The following is a 24088-nucleotide window of genomic DNA, read 5'->3' on the forward strand; positions in this document are numbered from 1 at the left end:
TGGCATACGAGCTTAGAAAGTATTTTCAACTATAAACATCGCATTATTATGTCCAAAACTATACAGTATATAAACAGTAGCTACACGTGTTGCAAATGTTATTTTGTAGAACGAACTGCATACCGGTAGTCATTCTTACTCGATTACGTTGCGATAGGCTGCCGAGTTGTTTGCAAACAATAAACTTTCCGTGCTAACAGACAATCGCTATTTATGTAAAACATAATAATTTTCTCTCACTGCTCTCATAGATGACTACTTACTGTATATGCGACAAGCATACAACAACTAGCCTTTTGTTGTACAACTTTGCCAATATTGCATATAATGGAAAATTTTTATTTTCAAATAAATATTGATAATTATAATGTCTGAGTGAAAAATAGACCCCAAATTAGCGTAAATTTTTGTATTTATTTACGTCAACGTAAGCCGCAATGGCATACCTTCATTGGGGTTCAACCATTATTTCATCTAACGCTTAGCGCGTGGCTATATAAAGCTGTTGACCATCATGGAAAAATTGCGTCGACTTAGCCGAGTGGTTACTTCGCAAATTGTTCATTGCTCGATGGTTCAACAACGTTCTAATGTGATCGTTGCGGGTTCGATTCCCGTCCCTTCTACCACTGGCGCAGTTCGGCGTTTTTATAATAAGAATTATAAGAAATTACAAGAAGCATATAACAAGATTTGGGTATAAGTGGAATTGTAAAAATGTAGCAATATAATTGCTCAATATAAACAACAAATTTCATGCCGTTTACCCAAATAAATAAAATTGGCGGCATTTGGTTACAAAAACATCAGTGAAATGGAAATTGCTCTAATTTGCTTTAATTAATTTCTGAAATTTATAACATGAAGATAACAAACTGAAAATCTTCCTATACAAAAAAATTTATGAACTAACAATTACTGCACCTAATTGTTTTGTAAAAAACGGCAATCGTGCAAAATGACGCTTTTTATCAGTGTGGCTTCAAAACGCATCAACAGAGTAACAGCTATGTCGTCACTCTACAACGCTGTTTCTGCTTTGATAAAGATTGTCTTTTTCTCCAAGTTTGTTTTTTCGTTTGCACTTTGTTTTTTGTTTAGATTTTGCTGTATTTCTTTTATTACGAATGTCGGATTTTACTATAACACTATTACGCTACAATTTATCAGTAAGGACCGACAGAAAAACCATACAGGCTAATAAACATCACTTTTGGATCTGTTTAGAACATTTGTAGTTGCCTAATAAGAAAACACAACATCATAGGCTTGAGACTACTTTTAGTGGCACTTGTACTGAGAATACCTGTAATATACAGTAGAGAATAGACAGTATTACTAGAACTCAAGTTTTACTCAGTAAATGTATTGGTTTGACCAAATGTATCTGTTTCACTTTGTACGATGGGTATAGACCAGTTTCACTGGTGTTTAAATTGGTACCATACCAGTAACCTGCCTTTACTGACTTTTCACCAATTTCTTCAGAAAATTGTCTTTTAATTAAGTCACCAGAACGAAGTCGAAGCTCTTTGTTCAAAAACAGTTCAGGTTTATGATCTTGAACAGCTTTAAAATCTTGCCCATTTCTGCCCTGTTTGAACGACAGACAATAAGGGTAGTCAATCGAAAAAGCTAGGTTGGAAGCGTCTTCGTATCTTGTTTGCATTAGTTCAGCAGCAATACGAAATACCTGTGTGACATAAATAATAACATGTTAAATCAGGCCTAGCGTATTGACAGTTAGCACCGTTTTAGAATAAAACCAAACAGCACTACCGGCATTTTGACATTTTGTTAACACCAGTGTACGAACCAAACACCGTACGAAACTCATTCCCGGAAACGTATACACGCGAAAGCCATGGTCACTGTACTGCAGCGGCCATAACCTCTACGACATGGTGAGTGTTTGCTTTTTTGATTTATTTTGAAATAAATAGCGTTATTAATTCACAATCATTGGTAGTGAGCAGTGAAGCTTGCCAGGCTTTTTTTAAAGCATCGTTGCAAAAGTGATTTCCTAAATTGCACTTACGTTACTTGAAAAGCTGCCAACAATATAGGTGCAATTTGAAAGCAACGTTATGTCCGATATTATTCCCAGTAAGCCTTCGTTTGAATTACGTGCTTCTTTCATCGCAGCGGTTTCGGTACTTTCATAATTAGTAATGAATGTATATTGCTTGTACCTGTGCGAATATAGTAATACAGTATAAGGATCCTCGGTCCTGTTTTATGCATGACTTGTGTCACGCGTGTGGTGATATGTGCGGTTATGCACAGCTATGTGCAGATATTGAAGCTGCACATGGACAATGACATATCTGCAAAGAACTGTTGCACATATCTGTGTAGAGCTTACTCATAGCCACACACATAACTGCACAGCATTACTATGGCACACCGCCCATATCTGGGCAAGCAGAGACACTGTTGGAATAAAGAGTAAGGATTTTTGGACAGACGTATTAATTAGACAGGATCAAATAAAGAATTGGGCGAATGTAGAAATTTTACCATATCAGTAGAAAGTTACTGCATTGATTTGAATGTTGTAATAAAACCATTTATTTAAAAAAAAAGGTTAACTTTGACAGTGTTTTCAGCAGAAACAGATCAAAGCGAAAATTAATGTCTGTTTTAACATTCCACTTCGATATTATTTCGCTAATAGGTTACTTTCATATACACGTATACGTAGCTGTCATAAACTTAACTGTTTTTGTAAATCAGAAATCACGCGTTGGTCATCGGTTGCTATGTAAACAAGTTTTTGATCAAGTTTTCTGAATCCGTTTAATTGCCGATTCTGTTGATACTGCTCAAACCACCTTTTAACTGGTTTCATGTACTGCTCGTTGTTTGCAAATCGTATTTGTTTGTGATCAGAACGCCGAATGTGAACTCTGAAAAAAAGTGATTTTGCTTGTATTCCCTTGCTGCACACAAACTTAAGTTACCGGTATTGCTACGGTTTTGCGTGTACTCAATATATTTCACCAATTTTTTCAACATACTGGCATTGTAACCAAACATACTGTAGATAAAAAAAACGCAAGTATAAATATCTTACCCAACAATCGGATGTATGAGACCAAGTTTGCTTTTAGTTTCCTGCATTTCCCTTTCTAGCCACGGCAAAGGCCTGATTAAATAACTTATTAGTTGTCCATGAAACCACAAGTCGGGTTGTCCATGAACCAACCTTATTTGGGCATAAATGTCTTGGAAAAGCCAATGAGGTTGAAAGAGCAGATTGTCGTCAAAGTACAAAGGGACGCGCAAAAGTAAAGTTCGCGCCTGCATTAAGTTTGGATCTGAATAAAATTAAATTGGAAAAAAGTACACTTTTTAAATACTGCAATTGATTACCTGATTCTCACACAATCGATCAACAAAGCAAGTACCCACTTATTCCAACATATACACTCATTATACATTACCCGCTGCTACACCATTCCACTGTAGTGCGTCAGAAACGTTAATTGTTTTACAAGTTTTACTTGGAAGTTGTATAAAATCAAACAATTCAGCATTATACTGTGTTCTCACATCCGTGACAACCGTTCTGTTGGTGGCAAGACCAAGAAGTAAACAGACTGAAAGATGGTGCAAAACGCAACCAAAACCACAAGAAATACGTGACTGGCAAATTAATTTTTTTGCAAATGAACAGTTGTTAGGATTCTGAAAAAATATTATAATATTATATTTTTTGTGTTAGTCTTGTGTTTACTGCCAAATGACAGCTTCATTCTTATACCTGCAATTTTTCTATTTCTGCTTGAATGGTGGTACCAAGCAATTTCAATTTTGATGATGAGGAGGCACTGGTTTGTTCTCGTAAAACTTGGATTTTGTTTGCTATAAAGCTATACAAAACATTGAGCCTCTTGTTTTTAGCAAACCTTTGCCACCGTTAAATACGTAGATATAATTTATGTGTCAATTATATAGGTGCGCAAACTATTTCAACAAAGAATACTTCAAACGTGATAACAAGGAGCTTCGTTCATGTACTGATATTCTGATGCGAGATTCTTCATCGACAATTCGTCGAACAGCAGTTAGTTCTGTGTCAACTGCATAAAAATTTTCTGCAACCTTCTGATCGACCAATTTAAAAAAATTTACCGGGGGTGCTGAAACATAAATTACGTAAAATATTGCTGTTTCGTCATATATAGGTGTGCGTTCCATTTTTTTTAAATGATCAGCTACGTATCTAGACGTGCATTTTCCATTTGTAGAAAGTTTCTATTTTCTTTTCCGGTGATACTGTTTTCTTTATACCCCCATTTTTTGACACTCACCCGAACGCTTAACCTTGTCTGTAGAGGTATCTCTGGTTAAGTTTCCAGTTTCTCTACGTGGTGGCAAAAACCTGTCAAATGTAGTTGTGCTATAGCTTTTGTGATGTAGTACTAAATAAATTAAGTCAAAGATCTTTTTCTCCTTACGCTTACCTTTCATATATAAATTCAAATTCAAATAATAATATAAAAACTATTGCTATCATCATCATACGACCCCAGAAGCTTATCCATCTTCCAAGCAAAAGGGATTTACCGCTCACCATCATCGTGTCTAGTGTTCATGCAAGTTCGCTTTATTTCTGTTGCTTTCTCACAGAAATGTTTCGCTATCTATTTGGTGCACTTCCTTGCATTATATCCGCAGTAACCATTCAGCGCGTGCAGTCGTGCATGAAAGAAAACTGTACCAACTGACGGCCGAAAGAAATATTCACGCTCGAGACTTTGCAGTCATTCAAAATCATTGCGAGAAATCATACGCCATGTTCAAAAACGTGGAACAAATTTTAACGAAGGTTAAAACAACATGGAAATCAACATTTAAAAGTTAATCGTGTAGGCTATATGTATGAAATTTTTAAGAAAATTTGCTGATCTACTTGTCGCAGTACATTGGCATTCCTTCGCATTCCCATTCGAAGGACCATACTCCATTAAACTCGTGTTCAGTAACGTAACAGGTCTTTGTCCCGGGTTTAAAGTGAACATTGCTTGGAGTGGCGAAAGGACATTTGATTCTTGCCACAGGTTCTGCACCGCCACCTTGCGAATAAACCTCAATGTGGGAAGAACCGTGATTAGCAACCAAAAGCTGACCTTTTATGTCAAAATCCATTCCGTCTGGACCTCCCTGTGAAACGGCTGCAACAAACGATAGCTTTATGAAAACTATTTCACGAAGCACTATACAAATTTTCGTTAAACGCAAGAAGTAAGTTATAAGTCATTTAAATTTTTACAAAATAGTTTTAATCATATATACACACATACAGTACATACATACACGTTTTTCAGTCCTATAATAGTGATGTCGCTTAGCTTTACTGTGAAGTAATAAAGAAGTATTACTAAACAATCATAAATGTTTCGATATTTGAATAAACACATATCTTACGTGGCGGAACTTGCGCCCATGTTCTGCGATTTGCAACTTTTCCTGGGCCAGTAATGTCGTATGCAATTATTCTGTGCTTTACTGTTTCGGCTACCAGCAGAAGTTTGTTACGAACTGCAATTCCGTTACAGAAGATGAAATTTCCGTCTACTTTTATCGGAATGCTTTCGCCTTGCGGTAGACAGTATATGCAACCTACTGGCTCCTGCATCAAAAACCATAATTACTAACGTGGAAATTTTTTATACTTCTGGTAGAACCATAAAAACGCATCACCTTAAATATCGTATCTCTTTCTTCAGGGGCCGGTGCAATGTCGCTGCCAGGTCCAGTAAACCATAAATTACCATCATCATCGAATACAAGGTCGTTTCCTCCGCGAAGCGGGTTACCGTCTGTGTCTACTTTGCTCATCTACGTAGAAATCACAACTACATAAAACAATCACTCATGCGTCCTCTTAATTTACTTTTCTTGTTTTTTTTTTCAAGCTTGGAATCACCTGTACACAACCTTTTTCATTCCATTTTAGCAAGCCGAGTCGCATATCCGCTATCCATATCGTATTGTTTTTGTCACTTTGGCACCCAGCTGGCCTTCCGCCATAGCCGTCAAAATGTGGCATGCAAACCATTTCTTTTTGTCCAGATTCTAAATCAATTTTAAAAAGCTTTCCACCAATTCCGTCGATAAATTCGTCTTTTTTGCTGAGTTGAAAATAAATGACTTGTAAAGCCTATAATTACATCATTTCCGCAAAACCTCAATTTCGTATTTTACTGCTTTTCGTTATGTTGACATCACAACAAAAGGTATCCTAACCAGGCTCGCGACTTTACTATTTTAACTAGGTGTGGCCGACCCCGCACACACATTTTCAATCGTTAATTACTAGAAAACTATACGTCGTAAACTGATCGGATTTTTACAGGTTAGTAGAAAAATCATCTGGCTTCCTGTATACACCATAATTGTAAAACTAAAGAAAGTGAATTTAGTGTAAATTAAGTATTTCTAAAAGTGACACATTTCTAGAAATTTTTCTTGTTACGTCGCGCCCCCGCTGTGCGGAAAACCAGCTGACCGCGAGAAGAGAACGCAAGAGAATAGTTAGTCGAGTTATTGGTGCGTAAATGAGTAATACGCTTCAATGCGGAGAGAGAGCAAAATTATGAAAATATCACAATATCTCAAAAATTACAAAATCCAACTTTATCAAACAAAGATGGACAGATAGCTGAACATTTTTTAGGAAAAGTCACCAAATTTCAAGTTTCTACAGCAAACAATGCAACTGTACGCCACGTTTTGCTGTGACTGTGTGCGGGGGAGGCCAAGCCTAGTTAGAATAGGGTTAATCTCACCGATTTTCCGATGCTTCGTCCATAGGCGCCACAGCATAAAACTGACCTTTAGTGTCAAATACTGGACCCTCTGATCCAGGGAGACCGTCAACAATTTTCGTTAAATTTATTTCAAGCAGTTTCATATTAGAGCATAGTATCTCAGTTGTATGGCTAGCTTAGTAAAATGAAAAAATTGTAGTAGATTATTATCAAGAGCATTCACAAGGCACGTTTCTTAGTTTGAAAATTAACTTTGAATAAATGTAGTAAGAAGTATAGGCCTAAAAATAATGCTTTTAAAACTTTAAGGCACTGATAATTCTGGCTACTTTGGCACTCCTTACTTTTCTCGTTCTTTGTAAGCTGAGCTTACAGCTTATTATGAAGAAATTATTAGCAAGTCGTTATATATCTAAAAGTTATCTCTACCCTGGAATACCGTTAGACAATTGACAACCCATAAAGTATACCAGCTGAGTGCTTTTTGGAAAAAAAAACAATCTTGCAGTTAATTGAAATGGAAAGAACTACACCAACAACATCCTGTCAAAGGCAGGCAACTTGCAGACCGTATTTCCTGGTACCGGCAAAAATATAGTCACGCACCTTTTGAACAATACTGCTCTGAAGTATTTAAAACGAACTAAACAAAATCCAAACAAAAACTTTTGGTAAATTCGTTATCATTGCTGGTGTATTAAATTTTCTTGTTTCTGTATCATCACATGCAATTTCTCAACCATGAGTAGGCTATACAATATAATGTGAAAACAAAGTAGCCTGTTTGTAAATGTTCTCGTGACTCGCGCTGTTAATTAATTATTAACTACGTTGTAGAGGAGGTAATAAAATGCCAGCTTAATAAATTTTGGTAAAGCATGAACCAAAGCGTCTTTTTGTAGTCAAATCATATCTATAAAAGAAACGATACCCCAAACTTGTAAGATGTTAGTTAACCAACTTTGTAAAGACTATGTTTATTACAATTCAATTGAGTATTTTGAATTAATAACACCGCAAGGACATGGCAACAAAAATATTTGCTTTTTAAAACATGCCGAAATCGGTACGCTAGGCTATAGCCTATCAGCAATAAAAGTAGGCTACTCTGCTGAAAGGGAAAAGCATTTTCATTAGTTCTGCAAAAAAACATTCTCATATTATAGCCACATTATAGCCTAGGTTTAATATAAAAATTAGAAGCTTGTCTTCGCAACGCGGTATGGGGATGGCGATGTTGATTGTTTTAGGTAGGCCTAAAGCCAAAGGTTTTAGTCTTTCTTTTAGAACTCCTCGACTATTTTATTTTTGACTCCGTTGTTTATGCTAGCTCTGATTGTTTCTTTAAGTCAGCACAACGTTTATAAAGTCTAAATTCTTATAATTTCCAAAAATATAGTCGTAATCACATCAGAAACAATTTTATATCCATTTTAAATCCGAATAGAGCTAATCACTTGAATTGAATGATGAATCAGAGAGAAGGGTAAAGAGAGAGATTTGAACCAAGCATCAGTTTTGGTATCGCTATATCAGCCAATCAGCGAAAGACATCGCTATTTACATCATGCTACGTGTACGTTAATTTGTTAAAATTAGGAATTATTTTGTGGGTTTGGTGGCCATGCTAACCTACCATCTTGTAGCACAATTCTATTATTGCTATCTTGCGTGTTTAAGGCTCTTGGGCTTTGCCAGTTTTTCCTGCTCGTTAATTGTTCGTGAGCATGTGTTTTATTGTGTTATAACTACAACGGTTAGCATCCTAACTTTCGCTCCGCACAGTTAATGGCGAAAAATAAAAAACATAATACAATACAATTACCTCTTGTTATACATTTTTTTATTTGATGGTACAGTATTTACCACACCACTATAATCCAATAGTATTTATAGTGTGCAAGTTGTAAAAAACCAGTATTCTCTCGATGTCAAAATGTCCTTGAAAAGATTTCAAGTGATCCAGCAACCCTAGGTAACAAGCGTTTCCACTTATTCCAGCGGTTCTTAACCGGTGGGAAATTTTACAGGTATTAAAACATTAATACGGTACAATTTATTAGTTTTATAAAATATTAGGCCTATAATGAATGTAAATGTTGTATTTAGGTTAGAATTGCATGCAGCCAAAAACGCCGCATAGAATAGCACTGCCGAATTTTCTTGTTCTTGGTCGGGAGCCTTCGTACGATCCCGAACAAGAATCGTCGGCCTTTGCAAGAAGAACATAGCATAAATAACCTGGTCAAAAGTTCCAAATCCAGGCAAATACAAAAATGTAACAAAAAACAAAAAATTGTGTTTGTTGCAATGGAAAGTTGCACAAAAACCACAAAAACTACTGGTAGCTCAGTAACCGGGGCCCGAGCGGTGATAACTAATAAGTAGGGCAAGTTTTTGTTGCACTAAAATCGTGAGAAAGTTGCACTTAATTTTAACAAAAGTTGCAGTAAAAAGTTGCATTTATGCACAAGTTTTTTAAAATTATAGGGTATGAGATACTCGAAAGGTTCCGTTGTATAACCCAACAGTTTAATATTTGCAGGGTGTCTGCTTGTTCCGTTTCTTTTTTCGCTATTCAATCGATCATGCATATATTTTTATGTTCTTTAGGTATGAAACCTACATGACAGCATTTCGCTGTCAGCTCCTGCAGAGCTGTCAAATTTGGTACTTTCCCATTTCACGGACGGTCTGGCGAGACCGCCGAAAATTACATTTTTTGCCGGTACGCAGCAAGAAAATAACGCAATGCGGAAATAATTTTCCGCAAAAAGCTAAACAGCAAAGCGATAACCCACTCCTCCCCTCCCACCAAAACAAGTCAAATACCACACCCCAAACCCCCTATGTTGCAAACTTGATCCAAGGCATTGCAGCAAAACTCAGTGTTGGCGACTTTATCAAAATCAATAGCTTGAAAAAGGTGACCAGTGAAAATGTAATTTTCGGCGGTCTCGCATCGCACTGTGGTACTTGGCTGGGGTTGTTGAACTTCTAGCTTGCAAGCCAAGTGTTGCGTCATAGATAACATTGAGATGCAGCTAATCCATCACATAGCTCTTTGTTATGCAAATCAAAGAGAATAGAACCATACTAGAAATAGTTTTATAGCATGTTTTTTAAATCACTCCTTTACATTTTGCGCAATACTTGATAAAAGTTGCATGAAAAATAGAAAAAAGTTGCAATATAAAATTCATACAAACAGCTTAAAACATCATACTACATAAATTCTGAGTATTTAGGAAGCTGCCGGAAGCTGTAAAAAAATGTTGCAAAAACTTACCCTACTAATAAGATCAGTACGTAAGACAAGAAACATGACACTTTCCATGCGGACGTTTTAAATTTATAATTGCTTATTATTTGTCCACAATCGAAACGTTTTTTTAAATGATGATAAGAATAAAGTTAATTGTGTGTTAGCAGAAGGGCCGGGAATATAATTTCATCACATTAATTTCTAAAAGCGGATAGTTTACATTTATTAACTGACTCGTTTTCTATGTAAAGACTTGATACTGAAGTGAAGTGAATGCAAAATGCAGCTTATTACTTTAGCTGTGGATGCTGTATTGCTGTATTCAGCGTCATCTGGGTTGAGCACATAATTACAGGAACATTAGAAAATGGCAGTAATCAGTGGTTCTTTTGAATTTTTTTATAATATAAACCATTGGTTTGTAACCTTTTTACAGGTCTGTTTTATGATCACTGTCTCACAGACCCCTTAAAATAGCCTATTTGACGATATCTTTGCTTCGCCAACATACTGGTGTCTGTGCTTCATGCATTATGCTTAGTTTGCTCTAAGATTATAAAGACTTTTATCAATTCCCGAAACTGACTTAATGGTTAATCGCAGTAGTTGCAAGTAATTTTGAAAAAAATTGGCCCAACTGCAAAAAGTTGCTTACGGATTAGCTGATAGTGTAAGGACTAGGACTTACGACTAACTAAACCAGAGTTGAGAACGCTTCATTACCAGCACCTTGCAATCCCCTGCAGTTTTAGAGTTTGCAAATTATTAAACTGGTTGCTAGCAATTTTCATTCCAAAGTGGAAAGTCTGGCACCTGCACACATGAGGTATCATCATCAGGGCCCACAAACTTTTTTGAAGTGACTATTTCATCGTATGAAGGTCATGCAGCCTGTTGTTAAAGACAATTTTTTGTTACTTCACCCCGATTTACATTAAACAAAGAAAAGCTGATTGTTTGAATGCCAATTTATATTAAATAAACAAAGAAATAAGGCTTCAGTGCACGCCATCACGCCAAAAATTGTGTCTTTGCATGCCCAACTGGAAAGTATGGCAATTTTCGACGAGAAATAGTGTCCAATTTTTTGTTTATTAATTAAAAATTGGCATTTAAATAATCACGTTTTAATCATGTTTTTTTATAAGGGTAGGCTGTAGGTTGAAACCAACTTGGATATGAAAAGTTTTCTGTGCACGTTGATGAGTTTTGTAACTTTTGTGCTTGCCGTAGCCTCACTTTTTACCATCGCTTAGCACATGGCTGTAATAAAGTATGCTGATTAAGTGATAGTGTTGAATTTGTTGTCTTAATATACCATATTATGCGGTATTTATTCTCATTTTGAGTTTTTGCCACCTTAACCTATAAGTGGGTTTGCTCCAGCAAATCCATCTAGGGTGTCTTGTTAGGCTCTACAGGTTAACTCATTGATGTGTGCTTAATACCCGGGGTTAGAATTGTATGGTTATTGAAGTAAAAAGCTGCCAAGTTGCTTTCAAACTCTGTACTTGATTGCGTCAGCATTGCATCATTTAACATAAATGAATGACATATGCATTTCGCGCATTTTTCTGAGGTTTTAGACCAGATTGAAACAATGCATTTCATTATGAAAACAATGAAATTTTGTAATAATCAATACAGTATTCGAAAAGTACACACTGGTAGACGGTAGTACAGCACTTTGGCAGTAAATACTCTTTATTTTTTTGGGTGAATTCCTTTGGGCATCCTGGCTCTGTAAAAATGGGTGCCCCTCAAAAAAGTTGGATGCGCAACTCTGGTAAACTAAGCTTAATCTACCAACAGACACAATTAATGCAGCGTTTTTAGGCCTAAGGTAGTGGTGGGAATCAACCGGTTTGTGCGAACCAGTTGTTGGAATTTTAATGACCTCCACGAACCGGTTAATAACAAGCGTATATGTATAGGTTTATGTTTCACTTCGAGCACTGTATTCCAGTTGCTAATATTATGCTATTAAAGCCGTAATAATTATAATACCGTTACATCTTGCAAACACGCGTGTTTACAACGCATTGTGCAATGACAATACAGTAGAACTCGCATATAACCTCGTATAAAACGGATGCATTCATTATTGCAAAGAAATCGATTGTTAACAGTACAATTGCTATTGTCACAGAAGAAAGTGTGCATTAATTATTCTTCATACTCTATTTGATCACTTGTGATATACACGTATATCGATCATGTATACCACGTATCTATATATATCGGCCCCGAGTCAATATGGCACGCTGCTATGTTAAAATATTTAAATCCCATCACTGGCCTAAGGTTTCATAAAAGCTTTACTTTCTTATCTCCAATTGTATGGTGACAATTGCTGGAATCATTTCCTGTAAATACAACTCTTAATACAATCTCTTTATGCTGTGTGCATAGCATGGTCTGGCGCAGAGCAAACTTTAAACAATGGCATTATCCAGACATGAGTTTCAACTTGCATGAGCAACCTCTTGGTTGGGTGAAGGCCGATCACTAAGAGTCAATAGGTGCCCTGTGGGCATTCAGGTGAATTATGGATGCCCAAAACAAAATTTGGTTATCATGAGGGTTTCACTCAAAAATGTGACAGTTGCAAACTTTAAAACCAAAGAATTTTTCCACAAGCATTACGTGAAATCTTGCGATAAAGAATTTTTTATGAGTGGTAACGTACTATGTCATCGCCCAACAGCAGGCTTATTTTTGGTTTATGCTGATGGTAACCCTGTCTATGGCTGTCTAGCAGTCCTTTTAATTGGTTTGTAAGGTATATTTTTTCTTGATATGTTATTATTTATACTAAATTTCAATGAGTTACGATTTCCTCAATACTTGATCCGATTTGTACATGCATAACTTGTTTACTTAGCTTCATCAGTTTGCATACATTGTAATTTGTAAGTGTATTTTTTCCATTTTCACAAAAGACGAACAAATTCATCCACCACCACCCAAAGCTTTTGCGTCGCAATGCATGAATGATGTATCCAGCAGGATGATCACAGCTCCCTGCGTGCATTTTGTATGGCACAGTTAATGTGGAAGTGCAACCCTTCTTAAAGCTCTGTAGGGTACTGCACGAGTACAGTATTGATGGTAGCAGTATTGATGGTAGTAGTAGTCATTAAATCAATGTACAATTGCCCTAAAGTTTGTGTTCATTTGAACAGTGCTATGTCAAAAGCTTTCACTGTGGATGTTATACTCCGCCAAATGTGTACCTCTCTCTTTCATAGTTTACATGAACTGGATAGAGCCAGCCTCGGTGAAGAGTGTGTCATGGCTGGAAGCATTAGGATCAGTCATTTGCTGTTTGCAGATGACCAATTCTTCTGTCTTCACTAAAAACCCTATCAGTTCTCACTGCATGTGTTTAGATACACTGAAACAGTTATAGAATTCAAGTATATATGAGAGTGCAATTCACGAGTGATAGAAAGCAGAACAGTGAATTAGACACCCAAATTGGTAAAGCAAGTGGAGCCAGGCGTGATCTTCATTGTTCAGTTGTTATGAAGCAGCTTTCTAAGACCACAAAATTCTCAATTTTTAAGTCAGTTTTTATCCAGTTCTTGCCTATGGTGATGAATCTTGGCTAACAACCGGAGTGTGCTCATGGTGCACGCTTCAGAAATAAGATTTTTAAGAAGAGTTTATAGTGTAGCGCTACTAGATCAAACGCGTAGCACAGAAATCCATAAATCTCTAAATATTGAGCCCCAACTTCTTTGAATTGACAAGTCCCCACTATGAAGGTTTGGCCATGTCACCAGAATGCCTCAAGAAAGATACATACCTACACTATACCATACCTACACTTTAAAAGACCAACGGGTTGACCAAGAACCAGGTGTCAATTACATCACTGGCCTTCTCTTTGCAGAACTGACAGAAAGGTCATGAACTGTTTTAGGATCTTCTGGAGCTGCTGCCCCTACAACCTTTCTGAGAGGAAGAAGTGGGTTTGGAAACGTATGAAACATGAAACATTGCTATAAAAACTAATAAGTGCTTAAGGGATGTGGTCACACTTGCACGTATGCTGTTGTCGCTGCACAAAACACACAATAGTGAAATGTTAAGAACGAATGGCAGCACTTATCACCAGCATAAACTGCACATTTAGAGTAGTTTTTCTGTTTAAGTGTTAATGCAGTGGTTCTCAAATGGTGCAACACTGCAAGCCTACAGGCCACAGTGCTTGTCTTTGAACTTTTTTTCTGAAAAAAATGCAAATTCGTGACGGACTTTAGTAAAATCTGTATCCACCAAGTTGTTTTATTTCACAATCCATTGATTCACTTGATAATCATTATTAAGTGACAATTGTGCATTGGTAAAACCACATCCAGATTCATTTTAAAACTTCAATTAAATACGTTTTTGTTTTGATGTTACTGCTTTACGTTTTTCTTTAAAAAGAGCACTGCAAAGGTTTTAAACTTTTATAAAGGGAGTCGTAGTAAAATTTATTTTGAAAAAACAGGTAACGTAGTACTATCATACTAACCTCAATTTAATTATATAATCCATCACTTAAGCTAATTGAAACCTTTGTCCTTTATCCAACTGTTAAATGCACACAGAGTTTTTTCTAGCCTACTTGCTTATCTCAAGCAATACAAACTGCCAAATAAAAATTAAAACTTATAGTTTGTGATATTAATAGTTATGTATTGTTTCAAAAAATATCCAGGAAAAGGAAGCAGACCTTTGTGTTTGCATTGATTTTAATCAACTGACGATCAGAAACAATGTAGCAAATGCTTTTAGTGAGATATAATATCTTTTTATTTTTGCAGTTTTACCTTTTTGGCAGTAAAACTGTATTTTTACTTCTAAAGCGAGGGACAAGTGCTAAGACAAGTAAACCAGTCAGGCCGAATATTTCCACAATATTTATTGGTAAAACTATTATTATTGCCCAAATTGCAAATCTCCCAGTAATTGTGACAGAGTTGGGCGGTTGGCAGTGATGAAGCCCTCACAATGTAAAATGAACACCTGCAACGGCTGGTATTTGAATCAAGTATATAATTGTAAATATAGGCCAGCTGATAGCGCAGTGTGTTTGGATATGTTTGCCATAGGTGATGGCATACGACGTGTACCAAAAAAGCATTCATGTCCATGCCAAGTTATTGCCAACATCCAAGACTGATCTCAGCCAGAGAGTTGTAGCCTAGCATCTATACATCTTCATCAGCATGAACAAACTAATTTGGTAAGGTTAGACCTAACTAAGACAGGGTATTTCTGTTATCCACTTGAACTTATAATTGCTCAACTACAGTGTTAAATATTTTTGAAGAAAATTTTCCTAGTAAATTTCCTGACAATTCTGTGATTTAAGGTTAACTTGTTTTAGCATTTGCCCCTCTTTTTGCATGAAATAACCTGTTGCGTAAATAAGCCTATGAAGTATATAATAATGTTGTAATGTTTATCTCAATCCTTGTTTGCTGCCTTAGGGTAATCAAAATGAAAGACCTTACAAAACAAGTATTTAGTATTAAAGTTAAAACGTTAATTGCTGTAGCATGTGGAGTCTGGTTCTTGTCTGTACTTTACACCTACGCCTTTGCTGACACATATACTTTCCATAAACTTTCCAAACGTAGTGTTGATATACAGAAGGAGTGTCTAGGTCAGTTCTTTGAGATTTTCAGGAAAAATAGAGTTCCACTCATACTCTTTGATGTAGATATTTTACCGGAATTATTTCAAGCTCGTCCGCGGTCTTGGCACAAATCTGATCATGAATGCAAAACCCTCTGCAAGTATCATCCAGAAAACAAAAATGTCATCACTTTTGCCATCCAGTCCACCAAATTTGACAACAAGAAACGTGATGTGATTCATGATTTGAAAGAAGTTGGTTTTGTTGTGCATATAACTAGAGCTGTTGATCCTAGACCCTTGGTGCATGGTGATGTTTATACAACTGTTCCAACTTATTTATGGTTGGCCAAAAACGATCATGTTATTCATGTAGCCATTTTGTATGAGCGCATTCAAAGTTACGTTTGGGTGGGCCCAGTGACTGATAGTGATTGGAAAGAAACAGTAGATACTCTTGCTCCTACTCTAAGTGATGGCTGGCATAGTATGGATATTATAGGAGCTAAGTTTCCGATGTATGCTCAAGCAATGGATAAATCTCAGCGCTTCCTTGGGCTTCCTTTGGAAATTGATGGCCATAAATTAAATGTTCCATACCACATTCGTGCATTCTTAGAAGAATATAAAAATTCCCATTTCATTGAGTGTGACCACGAACGTGCCAGACAATACAAGCTTGAGCATAGGACTGAACTTACTCAAGAAGAGTCAAAGTTTAAGGAGGATGCAAGAAAGGTTCTCCTTCAAGCTAAAGAAGTTCTAGATCAACTGGAGGTTCCATTTTTTTTGAGTGGTGCCACCTGCTTAGGATGGTATCGGCAGTGTGATATAATTCCCCACAGTAAGGCTGTGGTTTTTGGCATAAATGCCAAGCACTATAACATGAAGATCATGGAAGGCTTGCATGATGCTGGTTTAACCATGACACATAAGTATGGTAAGATAGGAGACAGTCTGCAGATGTTTTTTATTGGCCCAGAAAAGATAAAGCTTGAACTTTCATTTTTCTATGATGATTATGGCAATGTTTGGCACGGGGGCACTCAGGAACATGATCGAAGGAAATACAAGTTCTCATATTCCTGGTTTAAGCTTTGTTGGACAGAATTTTTAGAAATCAAAATTAGAGTTCCCTGTGAGCCTGCAAAATATATTGAAGCAAAATACGGAAAAGACTGGATGTATCCTATTAAAAAGTGGCAGTGGAACCTTCATCCATATAATGTAGAAACGAATGGAAAGTGGTCAGACACAGATCGAGAGGTTGCTATCCAAGTCTTTGAGCCCACTGATGAGCACAGAAAGCGAGTAGATGATATCAGAGAAGTACACAGGAGAATACATCAGAGACCTACAGAGGAAGAGATAAGATTATCTGAAATGAGGGGCAGCATGTATAATGAGAACTATAAGAAGATTATAGAGCCGCTGATGGTGCAAAATGCTGACTCACAGCAAAATGAAGGAGAAGACTAGTTGGACTGGTTTGATCATATATACGTTTACCAAGAATCGAAAGCAAATTGTTTTTTCTTTTTAGTCTGTTATATTTTCATTTGCTGTTAATGGTATAGCAGGCGTTTATGGTGCTCAGTTTAGCTTGCTTTGGTTTAATGTTATAATGGTTTTAGTTGTGAGTTTATCTTTCTGTGTTCACATGTCTAAATAATTTTCCAACCTTGTTGGTTGCAGTACCTCAATAACAAGAAAGGGTTTCCCCTAGTTTGTTTATGCTGCATGCCACTGCACTGGCAGTGTATTCATATCTAATGGAATTTGTTTCCAATTCTTTTGATGATGATAGAAGTATGCCAAAAGAGACTCCTTCACCTAGTCCAGTTCCACATTGGGAACAGCCACCTGATCCACCAGAAATTACGTACAACTGGGTAGACATAACAGGAAAATTCATGAAAGCTTGTGAAGGTATTTGATACCAGTAGATCTATTTTAATCAATACTTTTGTGAACCTATAAACACCATATTTTAAAGATTTCTGTATGTATCTGTGTTTTTAAACAATCCTATTGCCACATTAAAATGTTTACCCTTAGCCTAATTTTCATTATCTCATTTTATTTGGATTTTCAATAAACATTGTTAGTTTTTTACACAGTGTTCAATTTTATTTCTTAAAGGATTGGATCTAGGAGAATTAGTTCATGAACCAAAGTAAGTTTTTGTATTAACCAAAAATAACTCCTTAGAAGGGAAGTTAACTTTGTATATTTCGATATGGAAGTCGCTATACTAGCAAATAGAACCTTTCAATTATAAAAAAGCTCTTATATTTTCCCAGTTTTGGACTATTTGAAGCAATGAGTGCTATTGAGATGATGGATCCCAAAATGGATGCTGGGATGGTTGGAAAACAAACTAGCAGAAAGGTTGGTGTATCAGTATCACAACTACTAGTGTAGAATTTTTATGTGCGCACACATTGGATGGGGATCGCATGAAAAATGTTATTTGCAGTGAGGTTATCCCACATCAGCTCACTTAGGTTAAAATCATTTTGAAACATACCTCTTGGACTTTTTTCACAAACTGTTTATGTCAATGAGCCAAATGAGTATGTAAAATATCAGTAAAAAAGATTTAAGTGTCTTTCGAGATAAAAATTGGAAAAGTTTTCAAATATTTTGGGTATAAATACTGTCTTCTAGCGATGATTGAGGATGATTTCATGCAGTTTTTCTCTTTACTCTACAGTCAATTTTATAGGGCTTTTAGATATGCATTCAGTGAATGGAGAAGTGCAATTGCATGTGCATTTGATGAAGGCTGACCATCACATTCATTTCCCTGCGATTTTATTTTGCGACTGCGGTGACACAATCACATCCAGTGTGCAAACATCTTTACCCTTGTAATGATTTGCTTTTGTAGTTTGCCCTTTGCATTTAAGGTTCTATCATTTCAAGAAAGCATGGAACTAAATTGCATTCAACTAAACAATTTGGATCCTTGTGATCTCATTATTATCATGGATGCTTGCCAAGCCTGCATAGTAAGCTTTGCAAGTTTTGATGTTTCAGGGTTACAATTAATGACTAATTCATACAAGAGCACATTACATGTATGGCCCAGAAGGAGTATCTAAGTTAAATTTCTCTGGTATTACTTATCAGCGACAAAAATTATAATGTAACATGAGTACATGACTAAGAAATTCATCCTATGGGATTTATGCTATCTTTGTTGACTTTCACAAAGTAAATTAATAATTATTACAAAAATAACTTATCTTCGTTGCCTTTTGCAGGCAAGCCGTACATTTTATTTAAATTTATACCAATCTGAAGAAAGTTGCTTCAATATTATTAATTTTATAAACCAGTAGTTGTGATCCATCGAAATGGTTTGTGATAGACATGATACCAATCTCTTTCCTATTTTAGTTATCCTGGCTTGATGGTCAGTCTTTAGCACAGACTGTGTTCACCTGCCTCTACCTGCACAATCCTGATGTCATAGAGGATCGGCAGTTGCGAGCATTTTGCCTTGGTGTTCTGAAATTATGCGACTCAATTAAAGACAAGATTTATAAAGTACATATGATAATGTCTTGTTTCAAGCATTTGTTGTCAGAACAAAATTTAAAAAATATAATTTTAAAATATCAATGTTGTATAGTGTAGGTTATATACTAAATGTGGGTATATTTTTAATTAGTCACAGTTCTCACAGCCCTTATTTTAATATATTCAGGCCAACGTGTTTGAGGAAGAAGATTTTCAGACTTTGACATATGGGTTTAAATTTGCGGGCAATGTTACAGAATTGAGGGTGATAGGCATGTTAAAAGAAGTAGAAGATGAAGTTAGCAGAGCTATTAGAGTATGTCATGGTTATTGCAGATTAAATTTAACTTCCAATAATCATATATTTATGACAGCCATATGCAGTAATTATTTATTTGTAGTTAACTTTAAAACTTTTCAAGTTCACTTTTATTAACATTAGTTAATTAATTAATTATTATTATTAATAATAATTATTAATTAGTTAACATTAAGTGTAAGTTTAGCCCTTTTCCTGTGCCATATATGGTCTGATGAGATATTTTTAGCCACAGGTAATTTTTATATCCAATGTCTCTTAAAAATCCAGGATATGATCTTTTAGAATTGCAAATCCAAGTTTCGGGATCATCAAAATTTGGAATCTTTAAATGATGAGCTTGCGCAGTTACAAGGTGTTCATGCTCGCTTAAAATTTTTGAGACTGTTATTGCAGATTATGATTTCTTTCGGAAAAAAGAAGGTAAGATGTCTTCTCAGTCCTACTTAAAATGCTACTAAGTTTAGAGTAATGACAAACAGATATCATGATATCTTTAAGCTTGATTGTTTATATTTCTACTTAACTAACTTGCATATTGTTATTCTTAAATTCTGATAGTTGTGGTTTGAGAAATTTGCACTGATCCATTTTCTTGATTTAAATGGCTTTTAGGTGGACGTTGTGCAGAGTTCAAAAAAGTTTGTTGTGCAGCTAGCTGAGCAACTGAAAGTTATTGAAAAGTAATTGAAACACTTTTCCGTTTTTCGAAATTACAAACTTCTCATTATAAACATTGAATATTAACATGAATGGACTTGTCCTAAAACAAGTAGGCTTTAAATCAAGGATTAGTTGTCAGTAAACGTACTGGTGAAAGGATTTTTAATAATATATAGTGGTTAAGTAGTTAAGTAACTAACAAACTAGCAGAAGTAGTACTAAGCAGTACTGCCAAAATTGTATCACAAATTTGCCCTCCTACTTGTCATAATGCGGTCACAATATGAAAACACCATGCCTGATGACTGTGATAATTTGTGTTAGGTGTGGTAGGCTAGTTAAGGCATTTTGTATGGAATTGATATCCATAGGTAGGTGATTACTGATTAGTAGCAGGTAATATTCATTTTCAGCATAGGAGTGTCACAGATGACAGTACATAAACTAGAAAAGCATTCTTGTTTCAACCGTAGTTACCGGTATTGGATTTAGCTAGAGCCAACAGCCCAGATTGAACTGTACTGTAGGTTAGCTTTTATATTAACCAGTACAAATACACCAACGGTAAGCTAGTTTGGGCTTATTTAACGCAAAATATTTTTGTTATACACTTAAGTACGTTACAATTATACCTATTATTGTTTACCTGTCTGTCACAGGTAAGATCCAAATACCTGAATCATCTCTATTATTTATTTTATTATGATGTAATAAGAACCGCCATATTCGTCATAATGAGGCGATAAATTTGCGTTTTGCCATTTATTTATGGCAATAACTGTTTACCCACTACATATTAGTAAAAATCCTTTCCCCTTTGTATTTACTGACAACTACTCTTTGATTTAAGGCCAACTTGTTTTTGGACTTGCTCCTCACTTCATATATGTGCTTTGTTCCTAGTTATTTCTGCAATCAATATTAATAATTATATTTATAGAACAAAGCATTTTGGCACAAAACCTGCTGTTACCTTGGATGGCCATGAAATTGTTGTTGGTTTTGAACCTCTTGTTAACCAAAGGTTGTTACCTCCAACATTCCCCAGGTACGTTTCTATCCATCCCTTTTTATCAGTCAGTAAGTTTTTGAGGGTGACAGTGACAAACTCAGGATTTAAAGCATCTGGAAATCACATAAAAGCAGACCAAAGCAGAAGGTAGTGGGTGTTTTTGTCTTAGGTACACAAAGTTGCGGAGTAGGGATGAACTGGCTTCAGCGTATGGAGATATAGTCAAAAGGATGCTTTCAATCATTGAAATGACAACACTAACAACTTTTCAGTCTGTGCTTGTAAGTTATTGATCTATTAGTGCAGTCCCGATTTGGTTATTGAATTGTCAGTCATTTAGTATAATAGTTAAATATAATAATAGTTAAAATGCATATACAAAAAATACTTACTGGGCTGAATATACTTTTCACCGTCATGCTGTTTTTTTTTTCAAGGAATTTATGGTCACTTTTGCGCACTCTGGGCCATGCGTGTTAACACGTTCATTGGCGCAGATTACATTCATTCCCGAAAATCGACGCGTATTTGGCAGTCAGCTTTTCACAGAAGTGTTGAAAGACTCCATTCGCGCATTCAATTGTCCACCGGCGCTTTCACCACGTTTTCCAAATCTTTTAAATAACGCAAAAGCTAAAGAATGCATCGACGTTTTCTTAACTAGAGCTTCAAGGGTAAGCACTCTAATTAAAGATGTTGCATGTAATACTACCTGAACCAAGCGCTAGTGTTTTTAATCGTACCATTGTGCTTGGATGATCAGACTATGATGAAGCTGGTGCAGGTTTATGGTCATAACTACGCTCGACAAAGAGAAAAACTCGCTTCGTTGTTGGAAGATCTTGCTATTCTACAAGTAATAAATTTCTCTTCAAAGTAGTTGTTCTGGTTCAGTTTAATTTTCGTACCTAAAATATTGCTTTGGACAGGATGACGCAGATCGTTGTGATACCGATCTCCATACGCTCATGCAAGCTCTAGATTTAGGTGCAAGTGCAAACAGGTCGCATTTGACGAGCATCGGCAGTTGGACGCTTTACCACACTTTGAGGGTATTTGGTTTGTGTTATCCCTGGTATCAATATTTACTTTGATTTTGAGCTTACAACTTAATTCATATATTCAGGCGATGATACAATATATTTTAAGCGGCTTTCAACTTCAGCTCTACAGTGAGCACGAGTTCCATTATATTTATTGGTAAGAAATTTGATTGAACGTAACTAAATGTTTATCTTGATGCAATGCATAGATCCAAGATTTTCGAAATTGCACTGAAACTGGTGATATTTGTCAATGGACTGTAGGTATCTTGCCGAAGTTTTGCTAAGCTGGCAGATCACCACACTGAATAGAGCTGAAAACCAGCTGCAGCGCGACGAAGCATTAGCTGAACAACAACAACAATCATCGAAATCTCGCAGTAACAAAAAGGCGAAAAAGAACAAAAAGAGACCTCGATTACAAAACAGAGAACTAGTGCTATGTCAAGTAAATATATTGTGAATATTTTTTGCCGATTTCTATACATTATTTGGTGACATTTCTCGAACATATGCAGGCCATGCAGATGATGGCTGCGGGATGTTTTAAAGTTCTTCTCGGATTTTTCATGGATGGAAAGATGAAAAGTCCGGATTTTGTTTTCGATAATGAAGCGACCAGGTACGAACATCGTTTTGCGGCTTTCATCAGCGTGGCCACACCACCTCTGATGCCATACAAGCAGTTCCAGGTATTCATGTATTTGGTTAAATTCAACAAAAATAAAAGTCTACTAGATCTTAGATGTAGATATTAATTAACACACAAATAACAACATCGTTGAAACATGGCGATTGGGAAATCAAAGCATGTGTTTTTTAAAGGAAATGACCGATGTAAGTCAATATTATCCACCGCCGACTGCGCAGGACTTGTATCTCTCCTCATCTAAGCACTTCGCGCAAGCTAAGCAAATGTACGAGACAATGATAGAACCGACCAGTGAAGTAAGCACATTAATCCTTGCATAGTGCATCATATCTTGTCCTAAATCAATATTACTTAAAAGGTGCTGTTGCTGTGTAAAAATTGCTATTTCGTTAGCGTAACCGTAACATTATTAATGTTATACTCAATATTCAAGTCAGGTAAACAGATTTTTCTTTTTCAAAGACTCAGCATCTACTACGTGTTGCAAAAACTAACCTCGTTGTCACAAAGTTATTGGCTGGTGGACACAAGCAGTCGTCAACAACTAAGCCAGATTTCGACTTTTCAGCTCATACGATTTTTCCTATTGTCAGAGTAACATGATTGTTTATTATTTGTTTATGTTATCGGAATTTGTTATGTGAATCGATTATTTCGTGAGATGCATTAAAAGTACAGCAGAGGTACAAATTCCTCGGCTTGGTGTCATTCTGGTAAGTCCAATATTTGATGTTTTTTTAAGAATGGTAAAAACACGGCCAAATTTTTCATACAAATCATTAAAGTAAAAAGTAAGGTCTAAACCAGTGGTTTTCAACCTGGGGGTCGTTTTCCTTTTCTTTGGGGGTCGCGAAGACGAAATTTAAATACCAATCACTATTACGAGAATGCCAATTCAATAAATGAATATTTTTTTCAACAGAGTGTTATGTTCATATTTTATGTTATTTTTAATTATATTTTTTGTGCTATAGCGCATACACAAATGTATTACATGTGCCGGAATCAAAATTTTTGGAAGGGGGTCGCTAGTTACATTGGGTTGTTAAAATGGGTCACGGTATAAAAAAGGTTGAAGCCCACTGGTCTAAACGTAGTCGCAAAACTTACCGCCGTTGCCGTGCAAAATTTATGCTTGCGAAGCAGCCTACCCCGAAAATGTCGGCAATTATGTAAATCCACCTACAACGATG

The 24088-nt window shown here is 36.1% G+C and overlaps 4 protein-coding genes across 5 annotated transcripts; 2 read left to right on the top strand and 2 right to left on the bottom strand.

Annotated features, from left to right (window-relative positions):
* Positions 1 to 1124: 1124 nt before the first annotated feature.
* Positions 1125 to 4637, bottom strand: LOC143447271 (alpha-(1,6)-fucosyltransferase-like). Of its 2 annotated transcripts, XM_076947291.1 has the most exons (10): positions 4470 to 4637; positions 4317 to 4387; positions 3989 to 4145; positions 3767 to 3875; positions 3447 to 3690; positions 3209 to 3320; positions 3077 to 3148; positions 2721 to 2909; positions 2039 to 2192; positions 1125 to 1693 (listed from the first exon to the last, which is right to left on the bottom strand). In XM_076947291.1, the coding sequence occupies exons 1-10, from the start codon at positions 4583 to 4585 to the stop codon at positions 1346 to 1348; spliced, it is 1572 nt and encodes a 523-aa protein (XP_076803406.1). In that variant the 5' UTR covers positions 4586 to 4637; the 3' UTR covers positions 1125 to 1345. The 2 variants fall into 2 exon arrangements, with proteins under 2 accessions (XP_076803406.1, XP_076803405.1); XM_076947290.1 differs by having other exon boundaries at positions 3077 to 3320.
* A 125-nt stretch (positions 4638 to 4762) lies between these two features.
* On the bottom strand, positions 4763 to 6949 carry LOC143447272 (diisopropyl-fluorophosphatase-like). The gene is made up of 5 exons (XM_076947292.1): positions 6798 to 6949; positions 5936 to 6140; positions 5710 to 5847; positions 5434 to 5638; positions 4763 to 5180 (listed from the first exon to the last, which is right to left on the bottom strand). The coding sequence occupies exons 1-5, from the start codon at positions 6920 to 6922 to the stop codon at positions 4915 to 4917; spliced, it is 939 nt and encodes a 312-aa protein (XP_076803407.1). The 5' UTR covers positions 6923 to 6949; the 3' UTR covers positions 4763 to 4914.
* Positions 6950 to 10345: 3396 nt separating this feature from the next.
* On the top strand, positions 10346 to 17373 carry LOC143445658 (ribitol-5-phosphate transferase FKTN-like). Its single transcript, XM_076944914.1, has one exon. It carries the CDS (start codon positions 15499 to 15501, stop codon positions 17155 to 17157), a length of 1659 nt encoding a protein of 552 aa, XP_076801029.1. The 5' UTR covers positions 10346 to 15498; the 3' UTR covers positions 17158 to 17373.
* Positions 17187 to 23603, top strand: LOC143445656 (N-alpha-acetyltransferase 35, NatC auxiliary subunit-like). Its single transcript, XM_076944913.1, has 18 exons — positions 17187 to 17607; positions 17821 to 17854; positions 17982 to 18069; positions 18591 to 18692; positions 19084 to 19233; positions 19394 to 19522; positions 19811 to 19948; positions 20141 to 20208; positions 21129 to 21236; positions 21370 to 21481; positions 21638 to 21874; positions 21964 to 22056; positions 22130 to 22252; positions 22327 to 22400; positions 22508 to 22691; positions 22762 to 22935; positions 23069 to 23191; positions 23358 to 23603. The coding sequence occupies exons 1-18, from the start codon at positions 17412 to 17414 to the stop codon at positions 23496 to 23498; spliced, it is 2274 nt and encodes a 757-aa protein (XP_076801028.1). The 5' UTR covers positions 17187 to 17411; the 3' UTR covers positions 23499 to 23603.
* Positions 23604 to 24088: the final 485 nt, after the last annotated feature.

This window comes from Clavelina lepadiformis, chromosome 2, assembly GCF_947623445.1.
Source record: "Clavelina lepadiformis chromosome 2, kaClaLepa1.1, whole genome shotgun sequence".
Lineage (NCBI taxonomy): Eukaryota > Metazoa > Chordata > Ascidiacea > Aplousobranchia > Clavelinidae > Clavelina > Clavelina lepadiformis.